The sequence below is a fragment of the Panthera tigris genome, chromosome B4 (assembly GCF_018350195.1).
Source record: "Panthera tigris isolate Pti1 chromosome B4, P.tigris_Pti1_mat1.1, whole genome shotgun sequence".
NCBI classification, from domain to species: Eukaryota; Metazoa; Chordata; class Mammalia; order Carnivora; family Felidae; genus Panthera; species Panthera tigris.
This window is the reverse complement of record NC_056666.1, coordinates 75,846,422-75,862,688: the sequence shown is the minus strand read 5'-3', so window position 1 is coordinate 75,862,688 and position 16,267 is coordinate 75,846,422. Positions and strand designations below refer to the sequence as shown.

Sequence of the window (16,267 nt, the reverse complement as noted above, 5' to 3'; positions counted from 1 at the left end):
AGGTAACCTGAGGCCTTTTTTGGTTTTAGCCCCTATTTATGTATGTGGGAAGGGGAGGATATTTCCTGAATTTTTTTCATTTTTTTCCAAGCCTGTCCATTTCTAAAAATATCAAACACGATAATGTCATGAGGCGAATGAAGTTCTACTTGATACATTTTTTATGATGTTAAAATAACAAAGGACTTTAGATTGTTGTGGAATGTTTAAAAATAAGTGTTACAAGTTTTTCCTTTTCCTGCAGTTTCCAGAAGCCCCCTTTCCCAGTGTCACATAAACACGGGCACACACTGTCTCTTACTTGCAAAGAAATGGTTCTCTCCTTTTGCAGTTGCCCCTTTCTCCCTCTAGGGTGGGGAGGGGTTGGGGAGGAAGAGGGCCCTGAGTGCAGCCAGGCTGGGGCCGCACTCTCAGATCTCTGGATGCCCCTACTGCCCCGACCCCACAGGGAGGAGCCTGGGACTCAGAGTCCCTTACAGGTGAACAGACAGTAGCAGCAGGCTGTGAGGCAGGACTTTGCATCCTGTCTCTGTCAGGATGTGATCATGAAAATCCTCCATTTACCGAGTTCATGCAAGATACTCTTTATACATGATCTCATTTCATCCTCCAGCAACCACGTGGGCTAAGTATTCTTACGCCCATTTTATAGGTGAGGAAACAGAGTTTGTAGAGTCAGGATTCTAACCCGGATCCGTCCATGTGCAAAGCTCCAGGAGCCCTGGGACTGTATGGAGCTTACAGAATACAAGGAGCTTACGGTACAACTTGTGGGTGTACAGAGAGGCCTCATGGGAAGGAGGAAAAGGAGGCCTGTCCAGTGTGTGTTGTGAACCGGCGTTTATGTCTTGGGCAGCATCCTTTGCCTCCAGTAACTGCTTCCTCAACCCAGGCCGGTACCCCCGCTCCCCATAAAGTTGTTAGGAGAATCAGATGTAGGAGTGCATGAGAAAGTGCCAACACACTGCTCAGCACGCAGGGTACACGCGGTGTATGTGAGCGTAACTCCTGCCCTTTGGTTTCCTTAGCTCGAATACAGGTGTTGACAGTAACATTCAATTCCTTTTGTGGCTGTGGGGATTAAAGAAGACGATGTGTGTTGTGGAAGGGCCCCAAAGCGTCATGTGTTGCTGTTCCCTCCTATTTCTCATCTGAGTGATTTCTGGCTGAAAGCCGGGGACCTTCGCGCTGACTCTTTTCTGTGTCTGGAATGCTCTTCCCATTCCAGGGTTTCCTCTGGACTCCACTGAGGTCTCTGCTTCGGTGTCACCTGTCAGTGCCTTGTTGGGACCCGATGTGCGTTCATTGGTTTATCTGTATACTATGTGCCTCTCCCAGTGGAATGGAAGCTTCATAGAGGCAGAGCTCTCTCTGGCTTGTTCACCCCTATGGCCCAGTGCCTGGTACACGGCAGGAACCGAATAAATGCTTGTGGCTTGCATGGCTAACATCGTCTCCCTCTTTCTCAACAGCCGAGGTGACCATTCTGGCTTCTAGAGTGTGTGCCAGCCTGGGTGAGGAGGCAGAGACAGGTGAGGGGCTTTGAGCCTGTGCATGCTGCTGGGGGGACTGGAGGAGGACGATGGGGGGCGGGAGAGGCATCCCCAGTGCCCTACAGCAGAGGATGGGGTCGGGGGTACCAATCAGATGTGGGGTTGGAGAGCTGTTAAAGGACTCCTTCCTCTCTTCCTTAGGCTGAAAGTGCTTAACTCAGCTCTGCAGGGGGGTCAAAGAGGCCAGTAGTCACTGGTGGACTGGGGCCCCCACACTTTTAGGAAGGGTTTCCCATCTACGGGAAATTTCTACAATATGGGTGCAAAAGAAAGAAACGAGTACTTTCCTCTAGTAGAGAAATTGAAACTCAAAGGGCAGATGAAGACTCATCAGCTAAAGCCAGTAACCATGGCAGTAGCTGGGAGTGGGGGAGGCACATAACACGACACGGGACAGAACCCTGGCTGTGTTGTGTTCAGGCAGTGACAAACTCATCTGTGTAGTCATCATTCTGTCTCTTACATGCCAGCTTCCACACCAACAAGTGGGGACCTGGGCAGTAAAGTGAATGTAGAGCCCCTGCCCTCATGGGGTTGACAGTCTCGGGGAGGCGGTTACAGAACTGTGTAGGAAGGGTGCCTGGCACGGCCTTGGAGTGGGGGCCCTGAAGTATGAGTAGAAAGGAGCTGGCCAAGTGGAAAGCAGGGAGGGGTCAGGAGACCCTGCAGAGGGAAGGGCATGCGCAGTGGGGCCTCTCGGGGAGCAGGGAGCTTGTGAGGCTTGCAGGCCACCTCCCACCACCGTGCCCAGGAAGATACAGTTCAAGGCCCATCTCAGCCGAGAATTCCGGTCTCTTGGCAGTTGGCCAACATCTGTGTGACCTGTGGTAGGCTGAGCTGAGCGCAGTTGCAGGGGTTGTAAAACAGTGGTCCCCGTTCTTAAAATGGGAAGAGTGTGTCTGTGCATCCGTCTGTCCCGTGACCAGAAGAGCCTGAGTCAGACCCTGAGTTGTTACAGTATCCGTGGCACATCAGTCACACTAAACTCCGAGAATACTGACAAGTTTTGTCTTTGTCCTCCTCCTCCACTCACCTCCTCCCTGTGCCCTGGAGGAGCCGCCAGGGCTTCCTTCACTTGTTCCCAGGGCCCGATGTCGGATGCCATGGAGCAGCCAGCCACGAGTCCTGGAAAGCCGAGGCTGGGAGAGGGTGGTGACGGCGGCACGGAGACGGGCACCTGCCAGGAGCTCCTGCACCGGCTGCGGGAGCTGGAGGTGGGGCACCGGGCGGCATGGGGGCGGCGGTGCTGGCCAGGACCCTGGGGAGCTTGGGTGGGCTTTGTGGATGTGGATGTGGAGCCTCGCCAGGCTGGAGCAGAGCTCCTCTGAGAAGCCCTTTCTTTGCTCTGAACTCTCCAACCTGGGGCCAGCTTGGAACAGGAGGCATGCACCGGGGTGGGCCTATCCCAACCCCCACACGTCTCTCCTCTTTACCCCTTTCTTCCCCGCTTTTATGCCCGTGCTGATCTAGGAAAGGCATGGTCACAGAGCCCACAGGAAGAAGGATTTAGATGACCTGGGGCTCAGGAGTTGAACGACAAGGACACGGATCCCTAAACTAGGCTTTTTGCCAATTCTTTTTTTCTTTTTTTTTTTTTTTAATGTTTATTTATTTTTGAGAGAGAGAGCGTGAGCAGAGGAGGGGCAGAGAGAGAGGGGAACAGAAGATGGGAAATGGGCTTCTCGGTGACAGCAGCGAGCCTGATGCAGGACTCCAGCTCACAAACTGAAGTCAGACGCTCAACTGACTGAGCCACCCCAGGCACCCCTCTTTGCCATATTCTTTTTTTTTTTTTTTTTTTTTAAATTTTTTTTTTCAACGTTTTTTATTTATTTTTGGGACAGAGAGAGACAGAGCATGAACGGGGGAGGGACAGAGAGAGAGGGAGACACAGAATCGGAAACAGGCTCCAGGCTCCGAGCCATCAGCCCAGAGCCCGACGCGGGGCTCGAACTCACGGACCATGAGATCGTGACCTGGCTGAAGTCGGACGCTTAACCGACTGCGCCACCCAGGTCTCTTTGCCATATTCTTAAGAACCTGCCCTCCTCTCTCCAGCCTCCTCTGCCCTCTCCCCAGGGAAATAAGGATTACTTTTTTTTTTTTAAGTTCATTTATTTTCAGAGAGAGAAAGAGCATGCAAGCAGGAGAGAGGCAGAGAGAGAGGGAGAGGGAGAATTCGAAGCAGGCTCCATGCTATAAGTGCAAAACCCGACGTGGGGCTCAAACTCCGTGAACCATGAGATCATGACCTGAGCCAAAATCAAGAGTCAGACGCTCAACCAACTGAGCCACCCAGGCGCCCCAAGTATTACTTTTGACACCTCCCAGCTTAAGTCCTCCTGGCCACTGTATCTCCCTGGCCCCTCCAACCTCACTGACTGAGGTTGGGGTTTACAGAAACCCAGCCATCTTAGCTCTGCCTTCCTGAATGCCTATGGTCTGTCTCTGTAGGCCTCCCCATGGTAGAATCCAATCAGAGCCAAGAACTGGGGCAGGGGTGTAGCTAGTAGTCTCCATGTCTCTCTTTCCTCCAAAAGGAATTTTCCCTGGCAGACAAATGATCCCATAGCCCTTTTTTGCCCTCTTCCTCCCGTAGGCAGAGAACTCGGCGCTTGCCCAGGCCAATGAAAACCAGCGGGAGACCTATGAGCGCTGTCTAGATGAGGTCTGTCGTGTCTCCATTGGGACTGATGCTGGGGGATATCGGGAGGTGGGGGGAGCATGGGTTGTCAATGCTCCAGGCAGAGGTTCATGGGCTGATGGCTCTCTATTGGGCTTTCTGTCCCCAGGTTGCCAACCACGTGGTACAGGCGCTGCTAAACCAAAAGGTAAGCAGCCATGGGAGACATTCTTACCCCTAAGCCCAGACGCCCTGGGGAGAGACCCTGGGTCCAGCAGGGGAAGTCCTTCCTGGGGACCCCTGAGCCTACTCAGATAGGGGCTAGAGGAGGGAGCTTGGTGGAAATGGCCTATTGACCCTCCAACAAAGCCCCCTCTCCCCACCTCAGACAGGTCCATACTGTTCTACCTGAAGGCAGAGGAGGGCTAGGTAAGGCCAGGTCTCTGAGCTATGGTAACTTTGATTTGGGCTTTGACTCTTTCCCTTATCCTGGCCCGAGCTGTTTTCTCCAGATTGTGATGGCCCTGACAGCAGTGTTAATATTGTGAGCACAAGGTGTCACCTAAATATTTACTCAAGTACTGTGGGAACTTCTTGACTTATGAGCCACTCTGACCCCCAGGTCTTCCTCTGCCTTATATGGGCCTTTCTTTGATGTGTGGTTTCTAAGAGGCAGGGGGTTGGCTCCAGGGATGGGAAGGATGCCAAAGGGAATAGGATTTACCTCCCACCAAGGGTGATAAACTTTAGGGAGTTTACCATCCCCAGACAATGTGACAGCTATACACATAGGCAGGCAGGCTCAGATCTCCATAGAAGGGGGCCGTGGGGGCAGGGCATGCCCAGCAGGAGTGCTGCCACTCTGATGAAGGAGACTGAGCTCATACCACTCGCCCTCTCCCCGCCACCCTCCCCTGGCCTCCTTGGGCGGTGGCAGGACCTGCGGGAGGAGTGCATCAAGCTGAAGAAGAGGGTGTTTGACCTGGAACGGCAGAACCAGATGCTCAGCGCCCTGTTCCAGCAGAAACTCCAGCTGACGACAGGCTCCCTTCCCCAGGTGGGCACAAGCAATTCTCCTTCCCTCCTCCTACCTCAGTTCCTGCCTCTCCCAGCCCTACCATCATCACCTTCTTTTCTCCCAGCACCTGAAGAAGCAGGCCACAGCCATTCCCCTCCATTCTGGGGGCTGTAGCCATCTGGGAAAGGCCCATCTGGCCTGATAGATCTGAGCCTTAGATGGGGACATGGGGAGACTCCCTGAGACCTTCATGCTTGGCTTTCCCCAGCCTCCCGGGTGCTCCTCGCCCAATTGGATGGCATCCCTTCTTATTGACAGACAAGGTTCTTGCTTGTTCCTGCCCTATGTGGGGAGATGGGTGGAGGCTGAAAATGCAATGATTTCAAGCTCCCCGGGGGCCCCTTTGGCCACTGCTTTGCTGCTTCTTGGCCAGGGGCAGGGGTGGGGCTGGCTGTAAGGCACCCGTGCTTAGTGTCACAGAGAGGTCAGGAAAGGCACTTCAGCCGGGTCATTCTGTGCGCATGCCTGGTTGTGAGTGCTCGCCCGCTGACACACAGGCATGTCCTCAACTGCTAGTCCCTGATTCTAGCCCTGGCACCTGGCTTACCCGGGAAAAGCAGAAGGCTACTAGGGGTGAATCCTGAACTCAGTTAAGATGTCCCTCGGGGTCGGTCTGTCAGTAGCCCCAAGGCCGGGGTGAGACGTGGGACTGGGAGGATCAGGAGCAGCTCCAGGGACCCGAGGTGAGCATCAGGTGTGAGGGGTGCCAGCACACCTCTAGCCCACCCCCAACCTTGACAAGGAGAGAAGCACCTTCTGTGTGTATCTGTCTGATGCACACCGGGCAGCCCTTGCCCCCCACACCCTGAGCACGATGCCCCACGGCTCCCTGAGAAGCCTGGACCCTGGCAGAGGCTTTTCATCACCATGGTCTTTTAGGAGCCTCTGTCCCTGCTCCAGAGTCCACCCTGGGATCCCAGAACCCAAACCACACTGGCCAAGCTCACCCTGTCCACAGCTTTCTCGGTGACCAGTGATAACAGAGGTGTAGGTCATCCTTAAGTCACTGATTCCTTAAATGAAATCTGGGACCTCTTGGGGTTTGGGGCAATAGATCTATCTCCCCCAGCGGTAACATGACATAATGGAAAGAGCATGAACCTTGGCCTCAGAAACACTTGGATTGGGTCCCTGACTTAGCTAATTCTTAGTTATGTGACCCTGGGCAAATTACTTAACTTTCTGAACCCCAGTTTTTGTCTTATAAATGAGGTTCAAGATACCCACACTGCACGTCGTCGTAAGGATGAAATAAGATAATATATAGCGTTTGGCCCATAGTGGTAGTCAATAATCAGCAGCTCTTTTTCATTATCAGTGTCACTCTCAAGTTGTGCTTTGCTAGCATGAAAGCTCCACTGAGCAGATGTTAATTAAGCTCTTGCTGTGAGCAGCTCCTTTGCCGACACATGTATGGAACTGGACAGGGGTGTGGCCTGTGCAGAGCACATAAACCCTGAAGGCTGGGACTGCTTACAGACAGCCTTAGTACAGAGCAGAGTGTGACAGTACTGTCCAGGAGCCCAGAGGGGAAAGAGGCCAGCAGAGAAGGGACCTCAAGGAGGTAACATGGGACCCGGGCCTTGCTGGACAGGAGATTTAAAAAAAAGTACAGTTGGGGTTGAGAGAAGGGATACCCTGTGGAAGGAAGCACAGGGAAGCCTAGGCAGCAGCAGCTGTTCAGCTGGGCCGGAACAAAGGCTCTACAAAGGAGCAGTGAGTGAGAACCAGAGGTGGCATCGGGGAAGGTCCTGCAGGCCGGGCCCAGGATGCCGGCAGAGGAGTCCAGACTCGTCTTCTTAGGCAGTGAGCAGGAATCGGAGGCTTTGAGCACAAAGATGCTTTGGATGAAAAGAAGAAAATACTGTAGGCTGCCTCATGTGTCAGAGATTTGTAAAGGCACCAAACCGGGTCAGGGAGACAAATGCTTAGCAGCATCCAGGCCACAGCAGTAGGGATCTGGGCTGGAGCCCGCCGGCCAGAGGGGAAGCAGAGACGCCACAGAAGCGGGAGTTTTAAGCTGCCTCATGTCTAGTGGAGATGCCTAGGGGATGGAAATGACATTTTCAGGGACTGAGAGAGAAGTAACCTGTGTTTAAGTAGTACCTTTGTCCTCCTCAGAGACCAGTCGGTGGGGACAGAGATGATAACTCCTGCCATCTCTTTTCTAGGACCCAGTGACAAATGCTTTTCCATTAGTCTCAGCCATCCCTGTGATGCTAGGGTCACAGGCAGTCAGAACAGGAAAGGGGCTTCGAGGCTGGCCCTCTCTGTAATCAAGGAGGAGGTCCTGCAGAAAAGCAGAGTGGTCCTGGGGCCGCCATGGGCACAGAGGTTAGGCCTGCCATTGCCATTGCCACTGCCTGTGGTTTCTCGACAGCCCCAGAGTAGTTCCGTCTCCCTGCCACCAGGCCTCACACTTCTTCATTCTATCTGTGCATCATCTCCCAAGGCTCCTCTGACCAGGTGATAGGGACAGTGGTGAAAGCCACACTGTAGGTCAAGAGACATCCCTGAAGGAGCAAACTTGGAAGAATGTTCTCCTACCCTGGATGGGAAGTCCTAACTTCGTGAGGGGGTAAGGACCTGGGACAGACAAGGCCCTATGCTAACTCTGCCTCTCCCTGCAGATCCCACTTACCCCACTCCAGCCTCCATCAGAGCCACCAGCCTCTCCCTCCTTGAGCTCTGTCGAGGGACCGACCACCTCGCTGCCTCTGGGGCACTGTACTGGACAGAGAGAGGTAGGAGATCCGGGCACAGTGGTCGAGGGCTTCGCTGGCTGCAGACTCTTCAGTGGGTACTCCATTGCTGTTTCCTAAGGAGTTCCAGGGGAAGGGCTGCTTCCTGGGGCACAGATAGGAGCCCTCAGCAGTCAGCCTTATACTAAGAACAAAATCCCACTGCCAGTCGCTAGCCTTGCAAGCAAAGTTAGTTAGGTGTTAGTAAGACTTGTAGTTAACATTTCCTGAGCTTTTACCCTATGCCAGGCACTGTGCTGAACACCTGGATGTCATTTATCTTTTTTTTTTAATAACTTTTGGCATACGTTTATAATTTTTTTAATGTTTATTCGTTTTTGAGATAGAAACAGAACGTGAGTGGGAGAGGGGCAGAGAGTGAGGGAGACACAGAATCTGAAGCAGGTTCCGGGCTCTGAGCCGTCAGCACAGAGCCTGATGCAGGGCTCGAACTTGTGAACCACAAGGTCATAACCTGAGCTGAAGTCAGATGCTTAACCAGCTGAGTCACCTAGGTGCCCCTTGGCATACATTTATAATTGTATACATACTTATTTATTCAAGTCTAGAACTATTATGGACTTATTCTTTTGCATCCCTGGTCTCATTTATTTTATAAGGTTAATCATAGGGACCATCCCCTTTTATAGGTGATGCAGTGAAGCTTAGAGGTTAAGAAACTTGCTGAAGTTCATATGACTAGTGAAGCAGCAGACCTGGGACCTGAACCGACACAGTCTGGCTCCAGAGCCTTATCTAGTTAACCATGACACCAGGTGGACTGGGTCCAAGAAGGAGCCGGGCAGAAATAGGGAAGGGCTTGCAGTAGAGTTATCCCAGTTGCCTTCTCCACAGGGATCAGGTCAGCTGTCTGACCTGAGAAGGCCTGGGCTTGCCTGCAGTTACTGACTGAGGACTCGGCCCCAACACATCCCCTTCTATAGTTTCTGTGTTCCTTCTGGAGCCTGCAAAACAGGCCTCCCTCCCCTGGGGCAAACCTAGATAATCAGGGTTGTAGGGGTAGGGGTGTCAACCCTGCTGACCCCAACAGCGGTGGGAAGTGGTGGAGGAGGGGGGTGCTGGGATCACCAGGAAGGGAGGTGGGGTACCCACCCAACCCCAAGGACACCAGGAAGAAGAGTTGGGGTAACCGGGGCTCAGTGACTCTGGAGGAAGCCGAGCTGTCCCATCCGAGAAGCTAGTAATTCCTTTTGCGACTCAGACAAAACCAGGCCGGCTCTGTCCCTGACATAGTCAGTTACTCCCAGCTCAGGTCCTGGGCCTGCACATGGCCTCCTCATCATGCCGTTTCTCCCCGAAGGTGTGTTGGGAGCAGCAGCTGCGGCCAGGAGGCCCAGGACCCCCAGCCGCCCTGCCCCCAGCGCTGGATGCCCTGTCCCCTTTCCTTCGAAAGAAAGCCCAGATCCTGGAGGTGCTGAGAGCCCTGGAAGAGACGGACCCCTTGCTTCTTTGCTCACCTGCCACTCCCTGGCGGCCTCCAAGCGAGGGTCCTGGCTCCCCAGAGCCCATCAACGGCGAGCTGTGTGGCCCACCCCAGCCTGAACCCTCATCCTGGGCCCCCTACTTGCTACTAGGCCCTGGTAGCCTGGGAGGCCTGCTACACTGGGAGCGCCTCTTGGGGGGCCCAGGGGAGGAAGAGGGTGCTGGGCGGCCCTGGGGCCCTAGTAGAGTCTCCTCCCAGGCCCAAGGCACTGGCTCTGGGCCTCCCTGTGCCCCAGGCAGCAGTTCCTCTTCCTCCTCTGATGAGGCAGGTGACCCCAACGAGGCACCCAGCCCTGACACCCTGCTTGGGGCCCTGGCCCGCAAACAGCTGAACTTGGGCCAGCTCCTTGAGGACACAGAGTCTTACCTACAGGCCTTCTTGGCCGGGGCTGCAGGCCCACTCAGTGGGGACCAACCAGCTCCTGGGCAGCCATCTTCCCCAGACCAGGGGCCCCCACAGCTGTCCAAGTCCAAAGGCCTCCCCAAGTCAGCTTGGGGTGGGGGTACCCCAGAGGCCCACAGGCCGGGCTTTGGTGCTACCTCAGAGGGCCAGGGGCCCCTCCCCTTCCTCAGCATGTTCATGGGTGCAGGTGATGCCCCCCTGGGCTCTCGGCCTGGCCACCCCTACTCCTCATCTCAGGTGAAAAGCAAGCTCCAAATTGGTCCCCCTTCTCCTGGGGAAGCCCAGGGACCCCTTCTGCCCTCTCCAGCCAGAGGTCTCAAGTTTCTAAAGTTGCCTCCAGCCTCGGAGAAGGTGCCCAGCCCAGGAGGCCCCCAGCTCAGCCCCCAGCTTCCCCGGAACTCCCGAATTCCCTGTCGAAACAGCGGCTCAGACGGCAGCCCCTCCCCATTGCTGGCCCGCAGGGGTCTGGGTGGAGGAGAGCTGTCCCCAGAGGGGGCACAGGCCCTGCCTACCAGTCCTTCACCCTGCTCCGTGGCCCTGGACTCTGCACAGTTGAGACCTCCCCAGCCGGCCTTGTCCACCACGCTGTCCCCGGGACCTGTGGTATCTCCCTGCTATGAGAACATCCTGGACCTTTCCCGGAGCACCTTTAGGGGGCCTTCCCCAGAGCCACCTCCTTCCCCACTGCAGGTACCCACCTACCCACAATTAACTCTAGAGGTGCCACGGGCCCCTGAGGTCCTCAGAAGTCCTGGAGCTCCTCCTAGCCCTTGCCTCCCAGAATCCTGCTCCTATGGGAGTGCCCAGGAGAAGAGTTTGGACAAAGCAGGCTCAGAGTCTCCCCATCCTGGCCGCAGGACCCCAGGCAGCTCATCCAAGAAGCCCAGCCAGGGGGCAGGGCGGCGACCTGGGGATCCTGGCTACACACCTCTGCGGGACAGACTGGCAGCCCTAGGGAAACTGAAGACTGGCCCTGAGGGGCCAGAGAAAAACGGGGTGCCAGCCAGGCCTGGCACTGAGAAGTCCCGGGGAGCAGGGAGGTCAGGGGAGAGCGCTGGAGACATGGCACCCCCCGCCCCCAGGCCTCCCGAGGGGCCAGACGCCAAGGGGGCCTTGCGGGGGGCAGTGGCCTTAGGCACAAACAGCCTGAAGCAGCAAGAACCTGGGCTCCTGGGGGACCCCGGGGCCCGAGTCTACTCCTCCCACTCCATGGGGGCCCGGGTGGACCTGGAGCCTGTCTCACCAAGGAGCTGCCTCACCAAAGTGGAGTTGGCCAAGAGCCGGCTGGCAGGGGCCCTGTGCCCCCAGGTACCCCGTGCCCCTGCCAAAGTGCCAACCTCAGCCCCCAGCCTTGGCAAGCCCAATAAGAGCCCCCATGGCAGCCCTACAAAGCTGCCTTCCAAGTCACCCACCAAGGTGGTACCCCGACCTCTGGCCCCACCAACTACCAAGGAGCCCCCCAAGCCTGACAAGAGCAAGGGCCCACCTTGGGCAGAGTGTGGCAGCACTACCGCCCAGCCTACGTCCCCCGCACCCAGCCCTGCTGACCCAAGCCAAGGCCCTGAGGGGCGGGCCCCACACTCCGCCATCGAGGAGAAGGTAATGAAGGGCATCGAGGAGAATGTGCTGCGGCTCCAGGGCCAGGAGCGGGCGCCAGGCGCTGAGGCCAAGCACCGCAACACCAGCAGCATCGCCAGCTGGTTTGGCCTTAAGAAGAGCAAGCTGCCAGCGCTGAACCGCCGCACAGAGACCGCCAAGAGCAAGGAGGGGGCCAGTGGGGGCTCCCCACTCCGGAAGGAAGTCAAGATGGAAGCCCGGAAGCTGGAGGCGGAGAGTCTCAACATCTCCAAGTTGATGGCTAAGGCGGAAGACCTACGCCGGGCACTGGAGGAGGAGAAGGCCTACCTGAGCAGCAGGGCCCGGCCCCGGGCCGGAGGGCCAGCGCCAGGACCAAGTACGGGGCTGGGGCAGGTGCAGGGCCAGCTGGCTGGCATGTACCAGGGCGCAGACACCTTCATGCAGCAGCTGCTCAACAGGTGAGGGCCTGGGACCAGTCAGCAGGTGCTCAGTGGCTGGGGGCGCTTTTCCATGGGCACACCTGGGGTTGCGACTGCTTTTCCTGAGAGCAAAAAGGGTAGGAGGTCAAGTAAAATGCCGCCGAAGTGTCTGGGAGTTCATGGTCTGGCCCAGAGGAAAGATGGGGTCTTGAATCAGAAGCCTGGGGTCTGTGCCCCCACTCCCCTTCTCTCTGGCTGTCTGATGTGGGACACGCTGGGCCCATTTAAGAGGGGTTCACAGTCCACATTTCCCTAGATTTGTCTCCAATGCTGCCTGCGTGTGGTAGTTAAAGGGGCTGCTAGTTCCTAACTGTGGGCTGATAAAGGTCTTACTCTGGGATTTTCTATCCTATAGAACAAGGAGGGTCCCCTTCCCATCTTGCCCATTGACACCTGCCACAGACTCAGCAGCAGGAGCTGTGGTTCAGAGAAGGGGCCACCCCATCTTGGGATTGCTCCGTCTGGGCCAGATGAGGCAGAATGTCCATAGGGGTTGGGTGCAGGTGGGGTGCAGTTTGGACAGCAAGTGTGCTCAAGTTCAGCTGGGGCTGGCAAGATGTGTCCTGTGTGGACCAGGAAGTGACCAGTCTGCCATCTATTAGCAAACAGTGTCCAGAGGTCTCTAGGCTCGGCCTTGTGTAACTTTGGGGAAGTTGTCTCGTGTCCCCTGCCCCTGCTGTTTCTCTGAGGTTTTCCCCAGGGTCTCCGCCTGTGCCCAGCATCAGGAGGAGTTGATGGAGGCAACCACCAGGGATATGTCCCCAATCCCAGGGGCAGGGGTCAGTGGGTATTCCACTAGGCCCGGCACCATTGGAGGGAGTGAGGTCAGCATGTCTGGGTAGACCCAAGCTTCCCTTTGTCTCCGTCTGCACTGCTGCCTGTAGGGTGGATGGCAAGGAGCTGCCCCCCAAGAACTGGCGGGAGCCCAAACCAGAGTATGGCGATTTCCAGCCAGTGTCCTCTGACCCCAAGAACCCCTGGCCAGCCTGTGGGCCCCGAAATGGCCTGGTGGGGCCTCTTCAGGGCTGCGGAAAACCTCCTGGAAAGGTAGGTTCTTGGGAGAGGGGCTAGGTATTGGGCCTGGAGGGTTCCCCGTCCCTGGGGCCTGGAAGCTGCTGGATGTACTCATGGTCACTGCATGCTGGTGGACTGCAGACACTAGGACCCACAATTCAGGGGTTCCAACGGCAGAACTTGGGGAGGGCTGTGGGTGAGGGTGGGAGGACTGGGTTCTGAGGTCTCCTGTACCGCACACAGCCGAGCAGCGAGCCGGGAAGGCGGGAAGAGATGCCCTCCGAGGACAGCCTGGCTGAGCCAGTGCCCACCTCACACTTCACAGGTCAGCAGGGTCAGGGGCCAAGGATGGGACCTCTTCCTCGCCCCCTGCCCACTTTACTCCTGTCCTGTCACTGTAGCAGGTGCCAGGCCCGGAGTGCCGTTGTGGTGCCAAGCACCAGATAGGCACCGGGGCTGCGCAGAACTAAACCCCTCCCTGCCCTTGGGGTACCCGGCCTGCCGTCCACACGTGTTTCTCCAAGCACAGGGGAGGTTGGGGGAGGGCTGGCAGGGATGACGGCCTGTCGGGCCAGGAGGGGCCCTGACCAGGTGGGGAGCCTGGGCTGGGGCAGGACGCCAGAAGAAGGCAGAGGGGCTGAGCCCACAGCCTCACGTCCTTGACTTACCCTCCCCTCCCCAGCCTGTGGCTCCTTGACTCGAACCCTGGACAGTGGCATTGGGACCTTTCCACCCCCAGACCATGGCAGCAATGGGACCCCCAGCAAGAATCTTCCCAAGACAAAGCCACCACGGCTGGATCCCCCACCCGGAGTCCCCCCAGCTCGGCCCCCGCCCCTTACCAAAGTCCCCCGCCGCGCCCACACGCTGGAGCGTGAGGTGCCGGGCATAGAGGAACTGCTGGTGAGCGGGCGGCACCCTAGCATGCCAGCCTTCCCCGCTCTGCTCACTGCTGCTCCGGGCCACCGGGGCCATCAGGCCTGTCCTGACGGTGAGTGTCTGGGTAGAAGGGTGGGCCATCCCTGGAGCTTTACGCGCCACCATCCACCTTCCCTTTGTTCCCATGCAGATCCGTGTGAGGACCCAGGCCCTCCCCCTCCTGTCCAGCTGGCTAAGAACTGGACCTTCCCCAATGCGAGGGCGGCCGGCAGCTCCACTGACCCTTTCCTGTGCCCATCCCGACAATTGGAGGGGCTGCCCAGGACCCCCATGGTAAGCATGGCCAAAAGGAAAAGGGGAACAGGCCTGGAGGGCAGGAGGGATGATGTGGGGAGACCAGTCCCTGCAATGAGGTACAGCGCTGTCTTGGAAGTGGATGAAGGGTCAGCCACATTGGATGCCCCTCTGGGCAGCCCACCCACCTGCCCCTTCTCACACCCTTCTTGGAGAAAGGGTTTATTGCCCTCCCCAGAACCTTGGCAGACCACGCTCAGTGGTGCCTCTAGCCCGCTTCCTCTGAAATGTGCCCCACCACGGTGAGCCCCACCTGCAGCACCCCATCAGTGGGCAGAGCCCAGCACCCCTTGGACTGGACCAGGAGGTGGAGGGACTTCCTCCTGAGCTTCCTTTCCTTTCCCAGGCCCTGCCCATGGACCGGAAGCAGAACCTGGAGCCCAGCCGTCCAGCCCCTGCACCCCAGGGCCCGACGTTTGGAGGTAGCCGCACGCCCAGCACATCGGACATGGGCGAGGAAGGGAGAGTGGCCAGTGGGGGCCCCCCAGGTCTGGAGACCTCAGAGTCTCTCAGTGACTCCCTCTACGACTCACTCTCCTCCTGTGGGAGTCAGGGCTGAGGGGCTGCACCGCACTACGGTCCCTCTCTGGAGTTGGAGACCACCGACTGGACCAGCTCTCCTGGCGCCCCATCCCTCGGGGCCAGTGGGGCCCCTCCCTGCAGGGACCAAGGAGGCAGATGGAAAAGAAGATGAAGGGGGTCCCTGACACACCCCACTGCCCACTGCTGCTGTGGAGGGGATGACCGCTCTCAGCTCAGGGAGAGACCCCACCCTTGGTCCCTTCTCTCACCTGGAGTAAGGCTCTTCTCTGAGGGACCGGGGGTTCAAGGCGGCTGTGTCCCAGCCCCCGGCTCCCCCTTCAGGCTGAGCCATCTTGTGGTGCTGGGCTTCCTGCCCGCCAGCTGTGCCGTCTCTGCCCAACCTGGCTGCTCCCTGCCCTGGAGCCCCGCGGGGCCAGCCCAGAGTCCCCGTGCTGGTGGAGTTTGGGGGCGAAGGGTCAAGTTGCCTTCTCTCTCTGTCTGCCCTGGTCCTCCCTGCTGTCTGGATGGTGCTGCCCTCCCCCGCCCCATGTCTCTGGGGTCCGTCCGTCTGTCTTTTTGTTGTTTTTTTATATTAAAGCGCCTGGCCCAGTCCCCATCCCCCATCCCCGCACTGCGGTTAATTTATCTGTCGTTAAGAACTCGGCTGCTCTGCTTCCAGCCTCTGCTTCTGCCCTATTCCTAATAAAATGTGGAGGCCCCTCCCTGCCCTGGACTCTGCTTTTTCTGTGGGAGGACTCGGGGATGGACAGGTGGGTGGAGGCTGCTTGGGCAGCAGGATGAGAGACCCCAGGGACGTAGACTTTCCCTCAGGTGCTCCTGTGAGGCAGCCCCCCAACACACACACACAGGCCTCGAGTGGTCCCTGGGGTCAGGGGGATTCCTTGGGTCGGGCAGAAGGCTGGACAGCTTGCGGCAAGGGAGGCTGTGGGCATGCACTCAAACTCCTGTACATACTGGGTGGGATAGGACGTACAAACTGAGCTTCAGGGGCCGAAGTGTCGATGGGGTTAAGTGTCTGTAGCCTTCTGTTGCCAGGAAGTGAAGCACAGCTGGTTCTCCAAGTGTTGCCACCTTATCTCTCCTCAGATGTTGGGCTTTACCCCCCGCCCCCAACCCCCCCCACCCCCCTCGCCAATCTTCTTGCCCCTATTTCTACCTCAGATTTCCACCTCAGGTTCCCCTCACTCTGAAATTCTCCATATGGGAAGGGAAGGCCGGGAATGAGGCTGCGTGGAAGGGCCTAGGCTTCTGGGAGTTATTCTGTACTCTCCCCATGGCATGAAAAGGCCATGGGGCAGCTGTGGCCCCCTAGCCTTTAGATTTCCTGTTGGACGTGGAGCTGGGCGTTACCTGAGGGTGAGGCAGGTGGCAGCCAGACCATCACATTGGCCAGCCACGTTGGGCCCTGGAAGGCCTCCTTTTTGCCTAGCTTGTAAGACGTGGGGTGACTTGTCTAGAGCGCCCACCTGACCTAGCCTACACTTCCCCTCTCCCCACGAAATACAGTCTGAAGACCACC

The 16,267-nt window shown here is 57.4% G+C and overlaps 1 protein-coding gene across 8 annotated transcripts in view; it reads left to right on the top strand.

Annotated features, from left to right (window-relative positions):
• NCKAP5L (NCK associated protein 5 like) overlaps positions 1-15,451 on the top strand; it is a 32,899-nt gene extending 17,448 nt beyond the window's left edge. For 3 of the 8 annotated variants that reach the window (XM_042992239.1, XM_042992238.1, XM_042992240.1), the window contains 12 exons: positions 1,473-1,532; positions 2,639-2,767; positions 4,153-4,221; positions 4,346-4,384; positions 5,114-5,233; positions 7,885-7,998; positions 9,317-11,937; positions 12,843-13,005; positions 13,216-13,297; positions 13,655-13,963; positions 14,042-14,184; positions 14,552-15,451. In XM_042992239.1, the coding sequence (XP_042848173.1) occupies positions 2,645-2,767; positions 4,153-4,221; positions 4,346-4,384; positions 5,114-5,233; positions 7,885-7,998; positions 9,317-11,937; positions 12,843-13,005; positions 13,216-13,297; positions 13,655-13,963; positions 14,042-14,184; positions 14,552-14,764 (3,996 nt within the window). In that variant the 5' untranslated portion in view covers positions 1,473-1,532; positions 2,639-2,644 and the 3' untranslated portion in view covers positions 14,765-15,451. Of the gene's footprint in view, positions 1-1,472; positions 1,533-1,586; positions 2,768-4,152; positions 4,222-4,345; positions 4,385-5,113; positions 5,234-7,884; positions 7,999-9,316; positions 11,938-12,842; positions 13,006-13,215; positions 13,298-13,654; positions 13,964-14,041; positions 14,185-14,551 lie in introns of those variants that run through there. The other 5 variants (XM_042992236.1, XM_042992233.1, XM_042992237.1 and 2 more) reach the window with 3 other exon arrangements.
• The last annotated feature ends 816 nt before the right edge of the window (positions 15,452-16,267 follow it).